The sequence below is a fragment of the Cupressus sempervirens genome, chromosome 3, assembly GCF_028749045.1.
Source record: "Cupressus sempervirens isolate cs-2001-9-10 chromosome 3, ASM2874904v1, whole genome shotgun sequence".
Lineage (NCBI taxonomy): Eukaryota > Viridiplantae > Streptophyta > Pinopsida > Cupressales > Cupressaceae > Cupressus > Cupressus sempervirens.
Genome location: NC_143120.1, coordinates 1,001,327,857 through 1,001,353,290, shown reverse-complemented (window position 1 = coordinate 1,001,353,290; position 25,434 = coordinate 1,001,327,857). Strand labels below are relative to the sequence as shown.

At 38.7% G+C, this 25,434-nt stretch overlaps 1 protein-coding gene across 1 annotated transcript in view; it reads right to left on the bottom strand.

The window, feature by feature from the left end:
* The window catches only part of EMB3012 (embryo defective 3012), a 278,503-nt gene extending 253,581 nt beyond the window's left edge, over positions 1-24,922 (bottom strand). The window contains exon 1 of the mRNA XM_089822791.1: positions 24,318-24,922. Coding sequence (XP_089678917.1) covers positions 24,318-24,511 — 194 coding nt within the window. The 5' untranslated portion in view covers positions 24,512-24,922. The remainder of the gene's footprint in view (positions 1-24,317) is intronic.
* Positions 24,923-25,434: the final 512 nt, after the last annotated feature.

Here is a 25,434-nt window from a genome sequence, read left to right as displayed (position 1 = left end):
TATCAAGTGAAAGCATTGTACTTGAACATTTTATTATCACTAAAAGTGATTTTTTTCTAGTGTGGTTGGGTTTTTTCGCTTCAAGTGGAAGGGTTTTCCCAGAATAAATGCCTTGTGTCTTTTGTACCTCTGTGTTCTTCCTTATTGTTGTTAATCCTTATTTCTGGTCAAAACATTAACATGGTATCAGAGTCAGATTAGATAACAGCAATAAAGAAGTCTCTCTTGTTATTTATTTCGTATATATGTTTAGATTGCTTGAGTATCTAGTAGGCAATTTGTAAATGTTGTAAATCAGGTGTAGCTTGAACCTCATTCAGTCTTTTCTTCTTCATGCTCATGATTTCTTCAAGGTAGTTTCAGTTGCAGTATATTGTTTTTATAGTAGTTTTTATGTTATCTACAGTGGATTGTGTGATATATTTTTTCCAGCGTTTTTCTTGAACTCGATAATGATGTAACTTCGCTTCAAGACAGTTTTTTTCTATGATGCTCACCTTTCAATTTTGTCTATTGTGTATTTTTGCTTTCCTCTGGTCTTCTTGTTCTCATATTTGCATCATGAACTGAGTTTCACTTCCATTGAAGTCTTCATTGCTCTCCTCTTGTTTTGTTCGTGTGTATCATGCTCGGATCATATGTAAAGCCCTTGTGTCTTATTGGCATCATGATTCATCTATTGTGTTACCTCCATGCTGACATGGCATCATTTTTTCTTTTTTTTATCATTCTTTTTGTCGTGTTATCTAGTCGCTGTCTTGGCATTGATCGTTCCTTGGTTATTGAATTGTCGGTTGGTTTCTATTCTTTAGCACCAGTCATATGTTGATGATTTTTCTATTCATTTGCAGCAATTACTCTATTCATTCACAACAATTATCTATTCAGCTCCAGTCATATTTGGTGTGGTGTCATTTCATATTAGCAGGAATCTATTCTCATTCTTAACGTATTCTTGCTAACTATGATGTTTTTTTGAGGATTAATGTCAATCTATTGAACAATTATTTTTAAAAAATGAACAAAATAATGATGATAATCACGCTGCACAATGAGCTTTGATCCTCGCACAACAAGTTGAGTGACGGCAAAGGCTCAAGCAACTCGTTGACGCGTATGACGGTGGGGTTACAGAGGGTGACCTGGATGTCATAGAAGGTGCACTAAACAGAGAGAAGGGTTTGCCTAACCATTTGTAACCAACAAGTACCGAGGACTTACTGAAAGAGACGCAGCAAAGGTTGAATTTGGTTAAGGAGAAGAGGGAGGAGTTTCTAAACTTGCATACACCACGGGTGGGGAACTTGGACAAAAGTAAAGAGGGAACCAACACATTTCAAGGTGTCGAAGGAGCACAAGGGCACGATGATTACTTACTTTGTTCCGGATACATTGTTCGAGCAAGTACAATTCAATAGTCAACCCCACCTCTTCTCAAAAGTTATCACACTGCAGTGCACATAGGCACAAGTTCACGTGCAGACACAAACTTTGCACGAGGCACAACAACAACAATCATTACAGAGATAGTGCCCACATATAACAACACAACGGCCACCAGTTATGGCAGGGCCAAAACAGAAACTACCGAAGTTTATTGGAGACGAAAAGGAAGATCTTGTTAGACATTGTCGTACATGCAAAACTATCTTGGCGACAAATGTTATTACCAATAAAGACGAATGGGTTCAATAGTTTCCTACAACCCTATGAGGTGTTGCCATCAACTGGTATTAAGACATGGATAAAACGAAAAAGAGGTTCATAGGACGATCTCAGAAAGGATTCCAAGCAGAATTTAAACTACTTCGAGATGATAATGAGATCGTCACAGAGATCTACAGTGCTAAACAATGGAAGAAGGAAATTGTCCACGCAACCAATAGAAGGTTAAAGGAATTGCACAGGAAGATGGAAACCCAACCAGCAAATGAATTAAAGAAGAGATCGTTCGATGACGGATTAAACGCATCTCTAAGAAGAAAAATAAGGATTGTATCACTGACATCGTACAATGATGCATATGACAAAGCTATGAATTTGGAAAGTGAAAGTAAAACATTAAAGAAGAGAAGAAAAGCAAGTCATCATCTGAGAGCGACAAATCCTCAAACAAGGATAGTAGCAGCAATGATGAATCTAATAAAAAGGTAGAAGCATTACAAAAGGATATGGAACGCATGATGCAGGAGTTCAAAACAATGAAAGGAGGTGCAGGGTGGAAAGACGAGGGAGAAATGTGGTGCATAGAGTGCAAAGAAAGCAGGAACACAAAAGGAGTGTGTCCTAAAAAGTCATTATGTAACATATGCTAAGTGATCAGCCATTCCACTAAGGACTGCCCATATAACTTAAAGACAAGAGGGCCACAAGGGCTTTTCAATTAGGAACAAGCATCTACCTCCAGGGCAGCCACCCCTAACCAACAAAGAAATAATTCATCATTTGGTGGGTTCCAAAATAACTAGTGAGGAGGAAGAGGAGGTAACGAGAACAAAAGTCGGATACAATATAATTCGAAGGGTCGGCCGATGATTCAATGCTAGGCGTACAGCCAGTGGGGCCACTTCGCCCGAGACTACGAGAAAAACAACACACCGCAGAAGTTGTGTCGATGGTGTGGTCCCAAAGATCGTGAAGAAGCCAATTGCCTGAATCCTCAAGTGAACTTACTCAACATTGAAGAAGAAGCACTGGCAATTACTCGTAATCAAGTGAAACAAGCTATGTACCCTGATCCCTGTATAGAGACGCAAAGAGAACGGTAGGCGAAAGAGGAAATACAGAAGGCAATAAAAGCGAAGGGGGATTCACCTGTGGCTACAAGTAACTCTTGACAAACAGAGGCTGAGAATAACATACTAGGGCAAGTATTGCAAACAGAGGTTCCAATTAAAATACAAGACCTCCACACCTTGCCCCAGTTGAAGACGACATTACTAGCACTACACAACAGCCAACTATTTCAAGAGGATCAACGATAGACCCTATGCTACTCACATTGAACAATGGACAATACCCTGCGGTCGTTGAGATGGGTATCCTCGGGAGAATCCTCACTGATACCACAGTTGATGGTGGGTTGGGGGTAAATGTGCTTCCGAAGGAGACATGGAAGAAACTTGGGAAGCCAACCCTGTGGCCCCCCACTTTCAACTTACTTGGTGCAGATCAGCAGGCAATCAAACCTCTAGGAACATTGATTGCCGAGCTAGTCACCATTGGAAACCAACCATTTGTTCTAGATTTCATCGCGATCCCATTAAAAAAGAAGGGGTATTATGTCATTCCCGGAAGGGGATGATTAGTAACAGCAAGGGCAAACCACAATTGGAAGAGAAACACACTCATTGGAGAATGGCGGAGGGAAGTTCGTTATCGACCTTCGTACATAGATGTTAAGTCAAGAGATGGCTTTAGAATCTGAATCTGACGAAGAGTCTAGTGGAAGGGACAAGGGAAGAGATCGAATGGAGCCTAATGACAAAGGCGTCCTAGAACATGAAAGATGTTGGAAAGATGACTTGGATTCCTTAAACAGACTCTTCCATTGGCAAATGGAAGATTACGAGTTATTTCCAAGTTGCAATATGCTGGGAGTAGAAGGAATGGATGAAGAAGAGGAGGTGTTTCCGCTAGAGTTTGAGGAGTACAAAGGAGAAACCCGAGTGAATGAAAGTCCTACTCACAACTTTGACGTAGGGAAACCAATCAAGTACGAAGAGACATTCGTACGGGTCACAAATCTCGGGGATGAAAAAAGCCTGCGCAACATACTGTTTGGCGATGATTGGGATCTTGTGTTAAAGGTGGCAGCATTCAAAATCTTCATGGAGTGAAAAGATGTGTTTGCTTGGAGTTACAAGCACCTGAACATGTACCACCAGAGTTGTGCGTACACCGTATACCCCCAGTGCTTGGTGTTGTACTTGTGCAGAAGAGACCATAGAGGATGAACAAGAATTATGCAACTAGGGTTGATGAAGTGATCCAACGCATGCTGGAGGTAGGAATCATATTTTGTGTTGAGACAATGCATGAATCTCGCCCATTGTGATATCATTGAAAAAAGAGGCAAACCAAATTAGAATTTGTGTTGATTTCCGTTGTTTGAACATTGCCAATATAATAGACACTTCCCTATCCCATTCACAGATACAATACTTGAAGAAGTTGTTGGACACGAAATGTACTCATTTATGGACGGGTTCTCTGGTTATAACCAGATATCAATCACGGATGAGGATAAGTTGAAGACCACTTTCCTGGTAGAAGATGGCGTCTATGCATATAACTGGATGCCCTTCGAGATGCATATAACTAGATGCATAAAATGTCCGTAGGGAACTTTCGTGCATTCTTTGATGATTGGTCTATCTTCAGTGGACAAGACACGCATTTAGCAGCACTCGAAGAATGCATAGAAAGGTGTTGTCAGGCTAGGTTGGCACTGAACCCGAAGAAGTGTAGATTCATGGTACCCCAAGGTAAGTTGTTGGGGCACATTGTATGTAAGATAGGACTCGAGACTGATCCAGACAAGATGTGCGTGATAGTGGAGATGGAAGCGCCGACCAACGTCAATAGAGTTAAATCCTTCTTAGGACACATTGGATGTTACAAGAGGTTCATAGAGAACTTTGCTCAAATTTCCTGTCCCCTCGACAAGCTGACAAGAAAAGGGAAACCCTATGTTTGGGGTACGGAGAAAGAAGCCTCCTTTAAGGAATTGAAGACTACATTGCTAGGGGCACCAATTTTGGCATACTCGAACTGAGATAAAGAGTTTCACGTGCACGTGGACGCATCTTAACTTTGCAATTGGAGCAATACTTGCACAAATGGGTGATCATGGCTTGGACCATCCTATCTACTTTGCTAGTAGATTGTTGTCAAAGGCGAAGAAGCACTACAACACAACGGAGCGAGAGGCTCTAGGAATGGTGCATATTGTACAAAAGTTCAGACATTACCTGTTGGCAACGCCCTTCACATTTTACATAGACCACCAAGCGTTGATGTACTTAGTAAACCCATCATTTAGGGGAGGGTGAGCAAATGGTTGTTGCTACTACAAGAGTTCACATTCACCATCGTGGTGTGACTGAGGAAAAGCCACGTTATAGCCAATCAACTATCTAAGATCAAGTCGGGGGAGCCGCCAGAAGGAGTCAATGATGACTTCCCAAATGTGCATTTATTTTGTATAGCCATTCTTCCAGAGTGGTACAAAAGCATTGGCAAATATCTATCCACTTCACAATTCCCCAGGGAGATGCCACCAGGCGAACGACGGAAGTTGGCATTAAGGAGTAGAACATTTTTGCTGATTAATGGTCTGTTGTATAAAATGGGGCCAAATCAAGTATTGAGAAGATGCGTCATGGAGGAGGAAGTACAAAGTGTCCTTGAGGAAGCCCACGAAGGCCTGACAAAGGGCATATGGGATCGAACACGATGGCAATGAAAGTACTCCTGACAAGGTTATGGTGGCCTACATTATACAATGATGAGAGTGGGTGGTCAGTTGTGACACTTGTCAACACGGGTAAACCTTGGAAACGAGATGTCCTACTACTTAAACCATCGCATGCCCAAGAGTTGTTTGAACGGTAGGGTTTAGATTTTGTGGGGCTCCTGAAGCCAAGTAGGGCTCGGAGATGTCGCTACAATGTAGTAGCAACAAAGTATCTCACAAAGTGGGTGGAGGCACGAGTGTTGACCGATAACTCAGCCATAAGCACAGCAAAGTTTATTTATGAGCAGATCATCATGCATTATGGCATCCCTATCCAATTGACCAGTGACAGGAGAGGTCACTTCGTCAATCATGTGCTCCGACTACTCACGATCGAATTCAAAAAAAATACTCCCTGTCAAGCCCGTATTAGTTGAGGGCCAATGGCCAGGCAAAGGCAATGAACAAAATACTAGTGTCAGTCATCTACAAGTCATGTGGGCTAAAGCAAGCTGATTGGAAAGAAAAGTTGCCACCAAAACTTTGGACGTACCACACAATGTACAAAGTCACAATAGGACAAACGCCATTCCAACTAATGTTCGGGCAAGAAGCGATAGTGCCTACAGAATTTATGGTTCCAAGCCTTCGGATAGTGATTGACAATAGACCTTGCAATATGGAAAGTATTCGAGAAATATTGTATAGGTTGAACAAGCTAGACGAACAACGACTAATGGCACAATGGGCAACTAAGGTAGCACAAACGCATCGTAAAGCATGGCATGACAAACATTTGAAGCGGACAAGGTTTTAGCCTAGACAATTGGTGCTAAGGTACAATGGGTGTAATGAGATTAATCCCGAGAAGTTCAAGGTGAAATGTTTAGGACCCTACAGAATATCGGAAGTTAGCGGCAATGGAGCCATTAAGCTATGGATAGGGGATCGTGGATTTAGTTAATGGTTCGAAACTCAAAATATATCATCAACGGCATGAAGGACGGAGCAAGGCCGACCCACAAAGTAAACTACCCATGAGCAATAAATACTTTTTATTTTATTTTTTTTAACTTTAAAAAGAAAAATCACCCAACCCCACAAATATAAAACCACCCCCACGAAGGACAAAAGACATAATCTCTTGCCAAAACACTCAGACAATGGCTACGAGAGGAGGTTAAAAACGACACCGTGGAGACTAAAAGAGATCCCGCGAATATTGCAACACGATAGGCCGTGGAGAACAATGAACACCATGAGGAAAAAGGGGAAAGGTCGCGGAGAGCAGTGGACATCGGAGGAAACGAGAAAAGGCTGCGGAGAATCAATAGGCGCCACAAGGAAAGGAAGAAGGGTTGTGGAGAGCATAGGACCACAAAAGGAATTTGAAGATCCTCAAAGCTATGGAGATTAGTGTGGGTCATGGAGGACATGCATAGCACACCTGCAAATACGCATAGCAACCATCTCTGGGGACATCAAACAGAGTTGCGACAACAAAGGGACCATGTGCATAAAAGACACTGCGAGAAAGCACATTGTAGACATACCTGCATGCCGAAGCCTTAAGCCATAGAACGAATAGGCACTACACACAAGCGGTCCACGGATTCACAATCACTACATAAATAAAAAGTGTCCCACAGTCATTCACGAAAACAAATAATACAAATTGGAACAACTAGCATCTGCAGAGGTTGGCAACTGGGCAGCCTCACCGTTGTTATATAAGACAAAACAAGAAACGGTTAAGGCATGCAGTCAACAGGCAAGAGACGACAGTGAAAGGATTAGTTGAAAGCAGATAATACCAACATGGACAAGAATGCAAGAGTCTTGGGTTTAAGCATTCGTGTTGCAAGCCAAGGAGCCACGTCCAGCAATAAGAAGCATATAATTCATTCCAAGGTGCAACAAGCATCCCAGAAAGAAGAGATTTCCCATTGAATGTCGTTGATGGTGGCAAGAGATGTCAAACACAGACCTAGTCAAGCAAATACTAGTACGAGCACAGGCGAATTGGGCAATCCAAATGCCAATGTTTCCCATCTGGCTTTTTGAGTAGGTACTGCGAATCATGATTGAATCATATGACTACTATAGCTGGAGAAGTTCATTCGAATACAAAAAACACCCTATCACTGTCTTGTTCAAAGCCCACAATTTTACCGAAGTTTTTGGTATTCCAAGACAAGAAGGCCGCAATGTGGCAATAAAAAATCACAAACTTCCACAGGACCAAAAGGAATATTGGGTTAAGTTGGTTGGTCGAGAATTAATAACCGACGAATTTGATTCTGTTGTAAAAGGCATAAGGAGTCGAGGGATGAGACAAAAATTTGTCAGAGAAGGGCCTTGGCGTTGTATCCTGAATGTCATGAAAAGTTAGCTAATGGGAGCAAGTAGGGCTTAGGATATTGCTCCACCCCAAATTGTTTTTATGAACGGAATCATGAACAGAGTGGTGTATGATTGGGCATCCCTCTGGCAAATCGAATGGAGTTTGACGTTGCAACAATGCACTTCTTACATGCCCCACTACGCCATCGGATTGTTTTTAACCCTTTTGGAGGCCACACTTCACTAGATCCTTGTAGATGTGCTAGAGGTACTGCCGAAAGGCAAGTTAGCTCAGGGAGAGCCTCCCATATTTTATTGGCAACACTTAGACACAAGTGGCATGATAGCTGGCCAGAAGAGTGTGATGCAGGAGTTGGGCGCCTTTGGTGACACTAATAGCAGCCGAGAGGATACCACAAAGAGTCATGGGACTACTTGAAAGGGAGACAACACTCCGACTAAGTATGAGGACGACGAGATTGATGCAGTGTCCCCACCTAGGTCACTCTTCGCAGTGTCCCCACTTAAGTCACTCTTCACACCTTTGTTACCCACTTTGGTACACTTCGTACCCACCACTTTCACTCCGCCTATCCTAAAATTCGGCCAGAGAAGAGCACCTATTGTTATGACACCACCCCCGACAATGACTGAAACCAAACAAATGGTGACTAAGCCGGCAATAGAGGAAAGGGAAGTACTCTTCCCAGAGATGATGGTAAAAGAGATTGTAGAATTGACATCCCAAGTAGCCACCCCTGAGGAGATTTAGATAGCAGAAGTTGCCCAGGATCGAACTAGCCCCAATGCAGTGGTTGTAGTTCCAACCGAAGGCAATGTAGTGGTTGTAGTTCCAACTGAAGGCGCGATGGAGATGCACAAGGAGACAGAGGCAAACGAGAGTAGATCACTAGAGCCTCAGGTCAAACTAGAGGTGATTGGCACAGAGGTTGTCGTCACCATTACTTCCACCATGTTGGCTAAACCAATGAGCATGGCACAGTCGGCACAACCAGAGGCTGAGGATGTTCAAGGAATGGCCCGCACCAATATATTTTTGCGACTGCAGTTCTGACTCACTCCTGCAAATGTCGATCCCTCCATTCAATCCCCGAGACGTTAAGAGGTTTTCGCTAGAGTACCAACCATCACAGCACCAGAAGAGAGAGGGATTCCATCACCCGAGGATGCGCCAAGAGATGAGGGAGTCGCATCAGAGGTGGAATTCAGTGCAACTGGAGGAATGGAGATAGACACAAACCAATAAGTTGAGCAGGAGGACGAGGAGAGGATAACCTATGGGTCGGACAAAGAGAGATCAATTGTGTACATTAGATCTCTAGAGGATGCTTTGGAGAAAGGTCAGGTATGTGGACATAATGCCTTGACCAAAACAAAGGAATTGCAATTGATCCGAGCTTATATACGGCGAAGGTGCCCCAAAAATTTCCGCTCTTGCTTTGAGGCAAGAGGGTGGCCAGCAGTGGAGACGCCAGAGATTATGGCAGACCAGGCTATAGAACCTAAGTTGGGACCAAGCAACAGCACCATGGAGAAGCTTGCACATGAGGTATTAACGGCGTATAAAGACACCTACTATGCTCAGCGGCGTGCAGAGGCAAACAGAGTTGAAGTTGAGAGGTCCAAAGAGGTGGAGGCGCAGGCTCGGGAGGAGCTAGCCAATAAGCAGCTTGGGCAGCAGAGTGAGCAGCGCTCTTGCAGGACAAGGAAAAGGCTAAAAAGAGGCTAGCGGAGGCTAAAGAAACCTATGCACAGAAGGAAGCACAGGCCATGGAGGCAGCACTTATACTGAAGATGTGGAGGTCAACACGAGGACATGGAAGGATTTGTACATTCACATAGGTCAGGTCTATGAATTGCGTCGATTGCTAGACACTCCAGGGACACAACCTCCCCCTTAGTCTTTTTTTTCTGTATTTAGCCAGTTGTCTCCTATTTTCTAAGTTGTGAGTCGTCATGAGACGACTTTTCTTTTGGGGGGGATGATGTTGTCGAGTTATTGGATAGTTAGACATTTGGCACATTCAAGAAAGTGACACGATCACAACGGTTCACCTCGCGACCCCTCGAACATTATATGTGTGCATTATTTCCTTTAATTGGGACATGATGGGATGAAGTACATTTGTGTACAGTAATCAATTGATGAAAATAATATTATTGTTCTCTTTTTCCATTCCATGTTAAGTACTTTTCCTTCTGTTCCAGTTCCATAGACATAGACTTGCAGTTACACATTCCAAATCTCTTCCTCCCGTAACTCGCGATCTGATGTCTCCCGCGACCCACGACCTCGCAATTTTCGGTCGCGATTTTTCCCATGCTTTCTCCTGTGATGTTTGTCCTCATGGCCACCGTTAACTCTTCTCATCCACAATTTTGGTTGTAGAGATTTTTTAACTGTCGTCGAAGCTGGGGTTTCATTTTTGCCCTTGCTCGGGTACTCTTTTTCGTCGCCGTTCCTAGTTCTTTCTACTCCTTCACATGACACCATTTTCTATCATGTGTGGTCACCTATGTTATCAAGCTTGGTGCAGTCACGGGTATTTTCTTTCTGCACGACCTATGTGTTTGTGTTCCACAAAGTTACGACAACGGATTCCCAATCAAAGCCAAAAGGGTTTGGTGCCGAAATTTGAACACTAACTACTGCTTATTTTCCTATTACCAAATAAGGTTTGAGCACTGACTTTGACCTATATTCTTCTTCTTTTTTGTGATTTTCGTTCGTCTGCATTTTATGGCATCTATAACTGGGGATGCATCATAACCTTTAACTTATCAAAGGCTCTCAGATCGGGTCTCGAAGCAAGAATCCAACAATTAGGAGCTTAGAGAACAAATTCAACTTCTAAATGAGGCCATCACCGAGCTTAAACATGCTGCAGGATCCAACACTTCTCAAATCAAACATTTTTCTGATAACTTTACTTCCGAAACAACAAGGTTAAGAACGAATCTGGAATCCATTATAGAACAGTTTGAGAAGCTTGATATAATAAAAATACAACAAACAGAAATGGCAACAAAGCACTCTTGTCTCATCTCGGAAACAGAACAGAAAGTAAAATCTCGGGCTTCTATCTGCAATGCCTCAACTGTTACTGCACCTTCACTAAATTTTGATAAGATTGTTCAAGGGAAGATTGAGGATGAATGTGTGAGGCACGCTCATGAGCTCAATCTACGAGTCCGTGGTCTCCCTCCCACTTTCGATCCTCGCTCTGCTGGACACTCTTTTCTTATCGATCAAGTTGGTATCTCCAACATTGTGTTGGAAAACTGTTGGATTGGTCACGGTGACACCCTTTTCATTTGGTTTTTTAATTTATCTGACAGACTCTGTGCTCTTAGAGCTAAGAGGAAGCTATTTTCTCTCCCTTCTAAGATCTTTCTAGATGAAGATCTCATGAAGGCTCAAATGACAGAGTTGAAATATGCTCATGGTATTGTTGCGGAAGCTAGACGTGTGGATAAATGAGCTATCATTCGGAATCTCAAGGCAGTTATTCGGGATTCCCCTTTAGTTGGGAAGAGAGATAGGTTAAGACCAAATGACGGTCTCGCCAGCAATCTGACAAGAGGGAGACTCCCACTTGCTCTCTTCTTGTTAACTGCTAGAATGGTAATGGATCTTTATGGTCATTACCTGGTCTCTTACATGATGCGGTGGGGTCCGCTGATATACTTGTCATCACTAAGACCAATGAAAGCCCTGTATGTCCTCTCCCGGGGTTTACAGGATATCAGTGGTTATCTGTTTGCAGAGAGGAAGTGCGTGCTTCTAGTGGGGTCCATGGATCGGGTGGTGTTGCTTGTTTGATCAAAGATTCCATTTTCAGTTGTACTTCTATTGTCCACTCAGATGCATTTGCCAGTTCATGTAGGTCCGAATTGACCGTAAGTGTCACTAACAAAGAGATTTCTTTATTGTTGTCTATTATTTCCTACCTATTTACTCCCATTATGCTATTCATGGTACCGAAGACAAAGACCCTTTTGTTGACCTCAGTGAGAGTATTTCTCAGTTTGTTGCTTTAGGTGACTTCATAATTCTTGGTGATTTCAATGCAAGAACTAGAGAGCTCCAGACTCCGATTTTTTACCATAGTTCTGATTCCATCTGTTCTATTAAGATTGATTTGACTACTATGGGATTCCAGCGTGCTTCTAAGGATGTTCTTGGACCGGTGTCCTGCTATGGTCATCATCTTTTCCAGCTTTGTGAGTCATCTGTTCTTGTGATCTTGAATGGTCTCTCCTACTTTCTTGGTTATGAGATCTTTACCTGTTGGCCTCATTGTAGGGGTGCTAGTGTTGTTGACTATACTCTCACCTCTCCCTCCTTCATCTCCTTCATTCACAATTTCACCATTCTGCACCTCCCTCTTGCTGACCATGTTCTTCTTAGTATTCGCATTCATGTTTCTCCGCATTCCTCACCTTGCCTTCTATCACCTTGTCTCTTCCGTTGTCCGACCCCCTGCTCGCTTCTGTTTTATTGATGATGACAGTGAGTTGTTTTCCTTCCATCTTTCTGGTCTCCTTAGTCCCAATGACTTTGCTAATTCTTGCGAGGCCTCCTCCATGTTTGAGATGCTTTCTTCGGCTATTTGGAAGCCCACTATCGTTTCAACACCTCACCATCTATCTCCCTCCCGTCGTTGCAAATGTCGTAACACTTGCCCTCTGAACCAATGGTTTGATGATGATTGTAAAGCCTTCCATCGCACTTTGTGTGTCGTTTTTGAGACTCACTCCCCCGACCTCACTCACCTTCGGTTTTCATATCTTCATCTTCTTCACTGCAAGAAGCATTCCTTCACTTCATCCCAGTGTAAATCCCTTCGCTCCTTGTCAATTCGTAATCCCTAGCTGTTCTGGCGCACCCTTTTTCCTCGTCATACTCCACCTTCCACTCTTGACTTTCGCTCCCTAACCTCTCACACCACAACTCTTTATGATATTCCTAGACAGCTTCTATTCATCCCTTTCCGCCTCCCTTCTCCCACCTATTTACCCCTTCTCACATTTACGAGGCCATTAGATCTATGAGATGCAGTAAAGGGGCGGATGAGAAGGGGTTCCCGGCTGAACTCTTCAAGTTCGGTGCCTCTATTTTGGGCCCCTATCTATCTATTCTCTTCTATAAGGTGATCTACATTGGGTTTCCGGTTTCCTAGTCCAAGATCCTAATTTACCCAATTCATAAGACCAACTCTGTTTTTGAAACTGGGAATTATAGGACCATTATGATTGGACACACATTTGCCAAACTGTATGCCATAGCCCTTAATGCTATGTTATCTAAAGAGCTAGATAGGAAAGGTTGCAGAGCCAAAGATCAGGTTGGTTTCCGAGCTGACTATCAAACGATGGATCATGTTTTTACTTTACGTGCTATTATTGAGGCGGCTAGACACAGATCGGAGAAAGTGTACTACTACTTTGTTGATTTTCGCAAGGCTTTTGACTCTGTTCATAGGATGGATTTATTTCAGAGGCTTTGGGAGATTGGGATTTCTGAGCTACTACTTACTGCCATTATGAGATTATATGAGACTGTGGCGGGTAAATTTAGAACTCCTAATGGTTTCTCTGCTCCGATACATAGCACCATTGGTGTTAAGCAGGGATGTCCTCTCTCCCCCACTTTATTTGGTTTGTACATTGATGAGCTTGAGGATTTCCTTTTGAAATACTCGCTCCCAGGTGACGGTTGCTACTTACACCAGGTCTTGATCTCCATTCTTCTTTTTACGGATGATGTGATTCTTCTTGCTTCTTCTCCAAAGAGTTTACAGAGACTCCTTGATGGTTTAGCTTCTTTTTGTGTTCAGAGATAGCTTACAGTTAAACCTAAGTAAGACTCATGTTATGGTTTTTAATTGCCTCAAGACATCTCATCTTCACTTCTATTTTCAGGGATAGGAGATTGAGATTACTTCGTTTTCTATGTATCTTGGAGTGAAGTTTTCTAGGCCCCGTTTCAATTCGAGACCTACCATTCAATCTAGAGTTAGTAAAGGTATGGGTTCTCTTGCTATGCTTGAGAAATAGTGTTTCAAACACCATTTTCAAGACACCTCTTCCAAGCTATCCCTCTTGGATTCCCTTGTTCGGCCAACTGTTCTTTATGGTTTTGTGGTTGGAGACCTTCTCTTCTTGGTTCGAATTGGGCCTCGATTGAGAAGGTTTAGACTTTGCTTTTTCGGCACATCATCAAGTGTCACAAGTTCACTCGTCATAGAATTATTTTTGCTGAGTTTGGTGTTCATCCTTTCAGTCTTGCAGCCATTTTTTATTTGATTTGGTTCCTTCATCGCCTTCGTGGTTTTGTGGATTTTGCTAGTGAACGTGATAGATACTCCTATCTAGCTTATTGCTCTTTTGTTGCTATTGCGAGTTCTGATACTAGTTCTCGGGCTCATTGCCAATATGCTCAGACATCCTCTTTGCTCAACTTGATTAGTATTGATATTGATTGTCTTCCTCCTTATCAGTTCATTGACTGTCTTCCTCCTTATCAATTCTCTTTGAATGCTCCTGCTCATCTCCTCCCCTCTCGGCAGGAGCTGAATGAGCATGTCAAACTTGATATCTACAAATAGTACATTACTGCTACCTGGACCAACCCACATGGTGGTTTATGCCCAAGGATGACCTATGCCGAGCATTTTTTGGAGATTAGGGATGGGATCATTGTTTGTCCTAGTTATCTTTCTTGACGGTCGTGTCATGCCCTACGTATCTCTCTGGGGTCATTCAAAGTTGGTTCTGATCTTCTTTGGGCTCAGACTGATCATCATATTGATAGAGAGGAACGTATTTGTAAATTGTGTACTCTTGACGAGATTGAGATGAAGACTCACTTTATCTTTCGATGCCCTATATATTATGAGATCCGAGGGAGATTTCATTGTTTGTTCCACAACTACTATTCTCTCTCTGCCTTCTTCCGTTATTGTGACCAGCAATGTCTTGCTCTTATCTTCAGAAGGTCACTTTGCTCCGTGCTAGCACTCTACAGTCTCTACTTCCTCACCAGCATACTTCTAATCAGCTCATTACTGTCTTTTTCACGCCCTTATCTCCTGTACGTGGTGTGAAAAGGTCATCCAATTCTTTCAACTCTACTAATCATTCTAGATCTGTCAAGCCCCGCAATGTTTATCTACGTCAGCGACATTCTTCTACGAGTTCATTGAAACAATCCAGGGCTCCTACTTACTCACAGTCTTATCCTTCTATGACTGCCTTCTTTTTGCCAAGGAAAGACTCCTAGTCTTTGATTGGGCCTCTCTCTCTTTCTCCTCTCTTGTTTCTTGTTTTGCTTTTCTCAGACATCATTTGGTGCTCTTACTGTTGTTAGCCTTTTGGTTGTAGCTCTCAGTCCCATAGACCCTTTGTAGTCTTTTGTTGGACATTAATATTATTATCTTATCTATATGCAATTAGTCTCTGTTACCCGACAAGGGTAAACATCTCCTGACTTCGTCTAGAAGGGGAATCACTAATAATTATTAATGCAATTGTTAAAGGAGAAATTGGATTACGATATTTGAATAAGTATACTGAAAGGATCACCTTAATTATTGCATATTTGAAAAATTTAAAATCTCTGATGTTAAATGAGGAGGGAATAGTGTTGCAAACACATTGTCCAAGGTGAGAGTATTGTTAATGGATATAGCGAGTGATGGGCTATAGAAGGACTATCATGCAATTACTAGAAAGGAGATGGATTTGGCATACTTTAGTGATGATCATAGTCATCATTAGAAGTAATAGGTTGCCTCTTGTCACGTACTACCCACAAGTTATATTTCCCATTGTGCAAAGCTTGGATGCATTTTAGCTAGTGGATTGCGCATTGTATGATAGAGGTGTAGCAAGAGCCCTAGAGGCCAATTTCACACTTGTCTACATTAAACAACAACAGTGATTTCTAGAAAAGATTAAGCAAAAATGTTTGAAGTGTTTTTTAGATAGACAAGCCCATTTTTTGGCACATTGTGGCTTTATTCTAGGAGAGTTATTGAATACAAAGCACAAGTATCACTTCAACAATGATATTGCCTCAATATTCCTTGCTTGGTTGTTGGAATTAGGTTTAAAGAAGAGGCGTCACCATGAAAGAGTGAATAAGTCAAAGTGGTATGGCGGTCTAACCTTCATTATGGCTATGGCTAAGTTGGTGTAAGAGTCTATGTGCATAACGGTGACTAGCAAATGGTTAGTAAATGGTTAGTAATGTAGGGTCATATTCGACCTATTCTTGGTTTAAGGCTCTTTCAACAACAAATATCACTTCAACAATGATATTGACTCAATATTCCTTGCTTCATTGTTGGAATTAGGTTTAAAGAAAGAGGTGTTACCATGAAAGAGTGAATAAGTCAAAGTGGTACGGCAGGCTAACCTTTATGGCTATGGCTAAGTTGGTGGAAGAGTCTATGTGCATAATGGTGACTAGCAAATGGTTAGTAAATGGTTAGTAATGTAGGGTCATATTCAAACTATTCTTAGTTTGGGGCTCTTTCGACAATAGGGATGCTCAACATGAGTTAGCTTGAATAGGATAGGAGTTGTTGAAATAATTCTTGAATACTAGAGAGCTAGAGTAGGTGAAAGACAAAATGAAGAACATGTGTTTAACAACCTAATGGGCAAGTCAAATAAAAAGTAAATTATTTTTGCATAACGGGTTTTCCTTTTTGTCTAGTAATTGATTAATTTATAATGGTTAGTAAGATTTGGTGATTTGGACGGCAATAGCTCTGGTTAGTGTATCATTGATCAGTTTGTTGTGTCTACATGACATATAGTCAATTATTTTTATGTCATTTTGCTTTTTGTTTAATGGCATGGTATTCAGAGACTAGGGAGCCAGTTTTGGGTGAAAGGGCTGGTTTTTAGACCTTCGTATTTTTAGTATGGTTAGTTAGCTAAAAATTGGCATATTTGAAATGTAAACATTTATCTAACTAATGAAAATATATAATTCTGATCAAAATAAAATATTGGTTACACAAGCATCTATAACCAAAAACAAGAAGTTGTAACCAAAACAAGGAGTTACACCACTACCTAATGCCAACAAAATAAATAAAGTCGTATACAACAAAACATTATAAACCAACTGCCTATCAATATATATACATATATATCCACGCATCTATATATGTATGCAATGTGCATACATGTATGTATGTTCAAATGCACATATATATGCATATGCTTGTAAAAATAGATATATACAAATATAGTATGTCAAAGGGATCAACTTCGAGTGTGTGTTCTACAACACCAAAATTCAAATGAAGTTCTACAAGGGGAAAAATTCAAAGAAAGTTTGACTTAATTCACCTTAAATAAATTTGCTTTTTTAAAAGTAGATACCAAATCCATAAAAATAAAAAATAATATATATGTTAAATTTAGATACATTATTAAGCAAGAGCCTACAATACAACGGTAAATCGTGAGCCTCTTACCTAGGAGATCTTGGGTTCAAGTCTACTTGAGCTAAATAAATAATAATAATAATAATTACTCACGACATATAATAATAATTAATCTTGGCTTTGGCCTCTTACCGATCAAAAAAATGTATTAGATACATTATAAAAAGTTAAAATGTTATCATATGAATATGTTGAAAATCAAAAATTAATTTAAATATTATTATTGTATGAATAATTAAGATATTGTATTTAAAAATCTAATTTAAATTTTTTTTAAATATTAAATTAAAAAAATTAGAAACAAATTGACCATACAACAATAGACCATTTTTTGCTAATATTGGCATATTGTGATGGTTAAGTTGTTGTGTTGTTGTTGTTGTTATCAAGGTTCAAATCTCATTGCAGATGAAGTCCCCCTTTTGTGGCCTCACCGGTTCATAGCTCTAGCTCAAAGCATTTACCACTCTTTTAAAAAAAAAAAAGTAGACCATTTTTTTACCTAAATTTACATTGCTCGCTAATGACCACTCAAATAAAAATATATATACAATATGTTTGCCAGAAAATCCAAATTAATCATAAATCATTATTGATAAATTAAGTTTTGACACCATGTCAAATGATAAATCAAATTCGCTTATATATGTGGCATGCAAACAAAATACAGCAATCATCAATGATCAAACTACATCAACTACACATGGAAATTCATATAAATCATCACATTGCTCTTCAATGAGAGCATTGACATTATCAGTTGATTCATTAGAACAACAAATAATGCCAGGTCACTCAGATTAGTTGCACCATAGTTCAAATTCTCATCGAGAATTCCTATTGAGAAGTCTTGAACTTCTCGGCGAAAAGTTGGCACACTTCTCGCCAACTTCTCCCAATAACTAGCAAACTTCACGCAGGTGGCAGCAGTAAGACTTATTTTGTTTTCATTTTGCAGTTTTTGAGCATTTAGAGGAGAGAAGGCTTTTGGAGGAAAGAATTAGTGTTCAGCAGCGTTTTAGATCAATTGCAAGTGGATTTGAAGAGGATTCAAAGCTCTTTTCAAGCAAATCCAGGTTCACAAGTAAATTTTGTAAATTATTTTTCCTTTTAGTTAGAAATTGTTTTGTCTAGCCTTATTTGCATCTAAATTTATTGAAACTCCAGAATACCATTTGCAATGTTCTCTAACACATTTTAGAGCATAATGACTAAGATCTAATACCATGCTTTTGCAATTTTTCCAAAAGAAAAAATTATAATTCTCTCAATAATTTCATAACTTAACACATTCTTTGTTTCTTTTCTTTCAACTTTCAGCTTGTGTTTAAGCCTATTTAAAGTTTTAATCTAATTTAGTTTGTTCATAAGCATGTTCATTAAATTTCTAAATTTGTGGATTCAATTTGTAGTCATTGTCAACACTAGTGCCAGTACCAACTACATCACAGAGGACTGCTAGGGCGAGACCCCCTCCCACTCCCATGTTTTTTTATAGAGCTATTGGGAAGGAGAAGAGGAAGATGTAGACTAGCTTCATATTGCACTTGACATTTGTATTTGCTTATCTTTTTACAAAGACAATTTGTTGTTTTTAGTTTGCTTGAAAGTTCAGAGTCTTTGACTATGGTTGCCGACCATCGGCATTCCACATGAGGATGCGATTTCGTTACGTATTGCATTTATATATATTTAGATCAGCTTGTTTAGTTTGTTTACTCATTTACTAACTCATTAGATGCATCTCGTCATTGAATTTTGCAAAAAAATGCATTTATAATTAATTTTTGGTCATTTTTTAAAATCCTGGATATTTTTTCATCTCTAATATTTGCCAAGAAAAAAAATTTGCCTCGCCAATAAGTGGCAGAGAACGAGATTTTGAACTATGAGTTGCACAATGCTCTGTGGGGCAATCACATGCCCCTTGTCATGCTAAGTTGTGCAATGGAAGCATCCATATGCAATGAGTATCAATAGTGTTTTGGGCAATAGGAATGAAATGTGAAAGCAGTTTGTTTGTTTTGGTTTTTAGGTTTCCTTTATTAGTCTAGTTGCTTTCAGTGTTCAGCCAAATCATTATCTCTTTTGTGTTTCTTGCTTGTATCCCTTCATTATGATTTTTGCAAAATCTAGGCCACAAATCCCAGGGCATAGAAAAGGCACAGCATCCTGATTGGAGTATTACTAGTTCTGTCTGAAACACAAGTACATGAAGAGACCTGGGATTACAACCCAGCAAGGACCCTACTGTGATGTCCCCTGCTGGGACTTTACAATTGGTATCAGAGCTGGTATCCTGCCCGTCTGAAGGGTTAAATTGAAAGAATCATTTCTGTATTTTAGGCAGAGACAAATTTGGAGCAAATTGATATTCAGAAATATTTGCCGAGAAAATTTAAATTGGGACAAATATTGCAAAAGAGGGCAAATCCTTCTGAAGTTCGTCATAGCAGTGAAGGTGATTTCAGTGTTTAGATTTATTATTTGATATTAAGGCACTGGGCCATTTTTTTTGGAGTATTTTAATATTCTGTTTAAAAGAGGCAGATACAATATTTGTTATCGCGTTGCCTTGAAATGAGCCAAAACTTTTTAGTCACGGATAAAATATTTAAATTATACCATCGGACTTTATGTTTCAGAACATAATGTATTTAGTGGAAGCAAATGTTTTGATTAAGAACTGAACTATTGGAAATAATTAATATCTGGGCGGTTATATATTTGATTAATTGTGTGCAAAGGAGGAAAAAATTATTGGAACGAGTTCAATACATAGCCAAAGGTGAATAAGTTTGTGATTACAAACTTTTGAAACTACTTTTTATTGCCGAAAACGTTGGGCAGAGATATTGCGAAGGGACTTCTGTGGTTATTCTGTTGCACTGCAGCAAGAACAATGACATGAGAGAAGCAATGAACGACATTTGAGCTGCAAAGAGAATGCAATGTTAAAAATAATGTGCCATGTGGAAAAGTAATCTCAAAAATTGTTACCGCTAAAGGGGTCTATGCAAAACAAATCCGTTGAAAAGTCTTAGAAATTTTGTGTTAATATTATAAAAGCTGGAGACAAAATATTCAGGCTGCGCACTATAAAAACTTGCGCATGAACAAAGAAATTTCGAGTTGCTATTTTGAGGGGTCAGAGAAGATTTTGGAAGCCACTTGAACCATCTATGGGTCTCTCTTTGATGAATAGATCTCATAGTGTACATGCAGAATTCATTTATGTAGCAGGAGTCGATGTTTGTGAAGAGCTTAGTTCTTGTGTACAGCTCTTGGTGTAACAGAGTATCAAAGACCGGCATCTAGCTTCATTCTTGTAGCTCGTCAGTGAATTGGGGAACAAATGCTGGTATACAATGGATAGTTTTAGAAAAAATGGGCCTCTGACTACTCATGTGATGATCTTGCATAAATGGATGAATCTCTCATGAGATCCATTGGTCTCTACTAGAGCTAGAGGTTGGATATGTTGAAGAAAGTCTTCGTAGTTTAAGATGAGTGATACCAAATATCAATAGATTCCTTTGATGTCATGGCCAAAGTTTTGAATTTTGTATGTAGAATGATCTCATTAGACACCATGGGGTTTAGTTTTCCTGACATAACATCTAAATTCAAGGAAGATAATTTGCATTTTACTAAGAGGGAAGGAAAAGAACCCAAAAAATATGGATTATGCAATTGAAGACATTACAATTAAATCTGCACACAGTTATACAAAGAACAGGAGAAAAACCTGATAGGACACGAAAGAAATAAGGACAATTAAATTAAACTCCAATTAATACCATCATATATAATATAGTACCACCAACTCAAAAGGGAAGACACTTTGTGAGTAGAACAAGACTTTATGAATCTGAGGTAAGTATGTTACTCATTAATCAATTCATTTAAATATTATTTATGCTCAATCCCATTATAAAATATAGGCTAGAAGGGATAGATAGGAATGCAATATGGGAAAATCCCATATAAATCCAGCCAATGGGTCATTCCGAGATGGGTAAGGATCAACATCCCTGTAAGATGCCTTGAGGAATAACCGAGATGGGATCAAGTTGCCTTGAGGCTACTCCAAGATGGGATTAAGAGCTTGGATCATAGAAACCTTGAGGAAGTAGGTTGAGTTTGGTGTCAAGCAACCTATTGCATCTTAGCATTCCTTCTAGACCAGAGTTATAATCGGAGTAACATGATTTTTTTTGTATTCATATATAGTTTATTACTTACCTATAAAGGTAGCCTCAGGAGAGAGAACAAAGGTGTATTGAGGCTAGACCAACCAATCAGTTATTCCAATATGGGTAGGATCAGCATCCCTATGGTCGCCTTTAGGCTTGACCAAGATGGGATCAAGTTGCCTTGAGGTCATTCCAAGAGGGATTGTGGGCTTGGATTCACAAAACTCCTTGAGGAAGACCACTAAGTTTGGTGCCTAAGCAATCTGTTTACATCTTAAAGTGTTCTTTTCAACTAAAGAATGATAATAAGTGCAAAACAAAACAAGCATTCCCCTAAATAAGCCACCTCGTGTGGAAGACTGGGATTGGCTTGGAATAAATTATCTTAACTCACATTTTCTTGAAACTTATATATACACATGTACTAATGATCACTTGTTGCAGAATTCTATCAAAGAAGTAGATTTAGTAGATCATCTTCTTGACTCTACTAAACTGTAAGGCATCAATCAAGAATGCATGTGTTGTGTGTCTACATCGTGTATGCTTTGTATTTTCATGTGTCTACTTGTGTTTTCATGCATCCATGTGTCTACTTTGCATATGCTTTGTGTTTTCATACATTATGATGTATACTAAAATCTTCTTACATTTAATTATATGCTTTGTATGATGGTTCTATAAGAAAAGTCATATTTAAATGATTTGCTTGAGGACAAGCAAAATCCAAGAGGGGAGGACTGTGATATCCCTGTCAACATTAGTACCATATAATATAGATAAATAATAAATCAATCTAATTATGATTTACAGCTGATTTGTTTCTGGGTTCGATTGTGTGTGTAATTTTTAGCATCAACGTTTCGGATCACACTCTGTGATCCATCATCAGGATTAAAGAAATGCAAGAATAGATAGGTAAAACTGCAGACAAAGCCTCTCTCAAGAAGAATAAAAGGAAAGAAAAATGGTAAGCACACAAACCAAGGAGCAAGAGGAAAAGGTCAAAACTAAAAAATAAAGGAACATAAAGAACCCTTGAGTTGAAAAAAGACCAAGCAAACCCATCAAACCAAAAAAAATGTAATAAAATTAATATTTAACCTCAAGAAAGAATAAAGCATGTGAGTGCAATATATATATATGCAAAGGCAATAACACAAATGGTTTAAATTAGATCTATAATCTAAAACAAGCTAAAGAAACACCTATAAGATAAATTAGAGATATTACAGCTTGTCATATAGGTGTTTTTAACTCGTTTTAGATTGTAAATCTAGTGTGGCTTCTTTTTTTAAAAATTTAAACCATTTGTGTTATTGTCTTCGCATGTGTGTGTGTGTGTGTGTGTGTGTGTGTGTGTGTATGTATATATATATAATTTGTTTTTATTTTATTTTTTTCGTTTTTTCGTTTTTATTTTATTTATAGATCAGTAAACTTTCTTGCATATCTTATTTTTCACTAAATATCTTTTAGTACTTATTTATTATAGAGATATTATAGCTTATCATATAGGTGTTTCTTTAGCTTGTTTTAGATTATAGATCTAATTTAAACCATTTGCGTTATTGCCTTTGCATATATATATATATATATATATATATATATATATATATTGCACTCACATGCTTTATTCTTGCTTGAGGTTAAATATTAATTTTATTACAATTTTTTTTGGTTTGATGGTTTTGCTTGGTCTTTTTTCAACTCAAGGTTTCTTTATGTTCCTTTATTTTTTAGTTTTGACATTTTCCTCTTGCTCCTCGGTTTGTGTGCTTACGATTTTTCTTTCCTTTTATTCTTCTTGAGAGAGGCTTTGTCTGCAGTTTTACCTATCTATTCTTGCATTTCTCTCATCCTAATGATGGATCACAGAGTGTGATCCGAAACGTTGATGCTATAAATTACACAGACAATCAAAACCAGAAACAAATCAGCTGTAAAGATGGATTGTGGAAACCTGATAAAATTAATTATGATTTATTATAATCATACTATAATATTGCATAATATATTACTACTAAAATATGAGAATTAAATATAATATAATACTTAGATTAATAATATACAAAATGAATATATTATGCAATAATATTAAAAATAATATTATTAATATTAAATATAATATTATTAATAATAATAAATATAATTGATATAATCTATATTATTAATATGATATATGTTATTATTAATATAATTTTATAATCAATATAATATAATTATTATGATTATTATGAATAGACAGTACTTTTAAGACTTTTAGAATGTTAAAAACAGACATATGTATGTATAAATACATACATATATATATATGTATCTATATACTTTGAGAAGTCATCATTTAGATATGGAGCAATACGCAGAATCTATGAAATAATTCTACAACAAACAATTTGAAAAATAATTAAATTGAAGTCCCAGCAGGGACATTACACCTACCTGAGAATGAAACCCTAACTGAAAATGAAACCCAAGTAGCATAATTCATTATGTATATCATGGTATGGAACACCCACAAATAGCTTCAACATATTTCTATTTGTTGTCAATTATCTTCTGTCTATTTGTCTTCTATTGTCCTCTGTTTCTTTTCGTAAATATATATGTTAAGGTAAATATTAAAGCCTCCCCTAAATATGGTTAATGGATTAATTACCTCAAAACTGCTTTGGACAACGTTTCCACGTAAAAGCTTAAGTCTAGAATTCTCCAGCATAGAATTGTTTAGAAAGTATGTTCCAATTCAGGAGCATCTCAAAGGTTTGTTTGAAAAAATTAAATCCAAATGTTATTAAGTAAATTTGTACGGAATGGTGCAAATGAACTAACCAGGTAAAGCAGCCTCCCTTTCCGCGAAGTCTAAAGCCAACTGGATTCGAAATACGAGGAGGCAGCAAAACATTGAGGTCGTTTAAACTTGGAAACCCAGGCATTGAAGCCGCATAGTTGGCACTGAGCGCCAAAAACACTGCACATAAAGCAGCCACTGGCAGAGCCCGCACAAGAAAATAAAAACCCGTCATGGCTGTAATCTGAGAGAAATGCTGTATTTGCCTCTACGTTTACATAGTCCCGCTTTGCTTAGGTTTTCAGCGTTCAACAGCAAACCCTGAGATTAGGGTTTCAATGCACATAGACTTCAAAACTTGCAGCCATTAAGGCTTCTACCTCAGAACTTTAAGTTGCTTTAATTCGTTATAGTTTAACGGTAAAATTCCGAAGCTTCTTGAATATGCATGTTTTTCTTAGAACCATCGCGTGGAAACAAATTAAAGCAAAAGCAATCGCTACGTTGTGTCCTTTAATTTGATTTAAAGCCAACTTGTCGAATTCTCTATGAAATTTTTCTGAGAGCCTGAAAGGTTTACCTCGGGGTTTTAGAACGTGGTGAACGGATGTTGCAGAGCTTATGACACGTGGACAATCCTGCCACGGCATTAGTAGGCTTTGTGTTTTTAATTTGACCGTGATGAGAGAAATGGCGGGAAAAGATGGTGCCAATTTTCTTTCCCAAAGACATTTGTTCCACCGGGGAATGTGCATAAGGTTATTTTGATATAGGTCTTCATGAATTGTACCTATGGGTATTTTGATATATTCATGAATTGTCCAGATTATATAGGAAATTCTTGAGATTAAAAAAATTGGGACGAGACTGTCATATAGTAACTAGTATTTATTGTGGTAGATTATAGAGGTTGGTATGATATTGTAATTGTTCAAAGTGCAAAAATGATATTGTAATTCTAAGTTCATCCATTTTTTAACCAAAAAATTGCAATTGAACTCTTCATTGTAATTGTAATCATAATCGTACTATAGATTTATGTCTTTTTGTCAAAATCATTTCTCTTATTTCTACCCTTAAAGCATGCAAATGTGTTGGTCTTGTTTTGAAAATTAGTTATGCTTTCATATTTCATTATTTTACTATTCAATGTAGGAA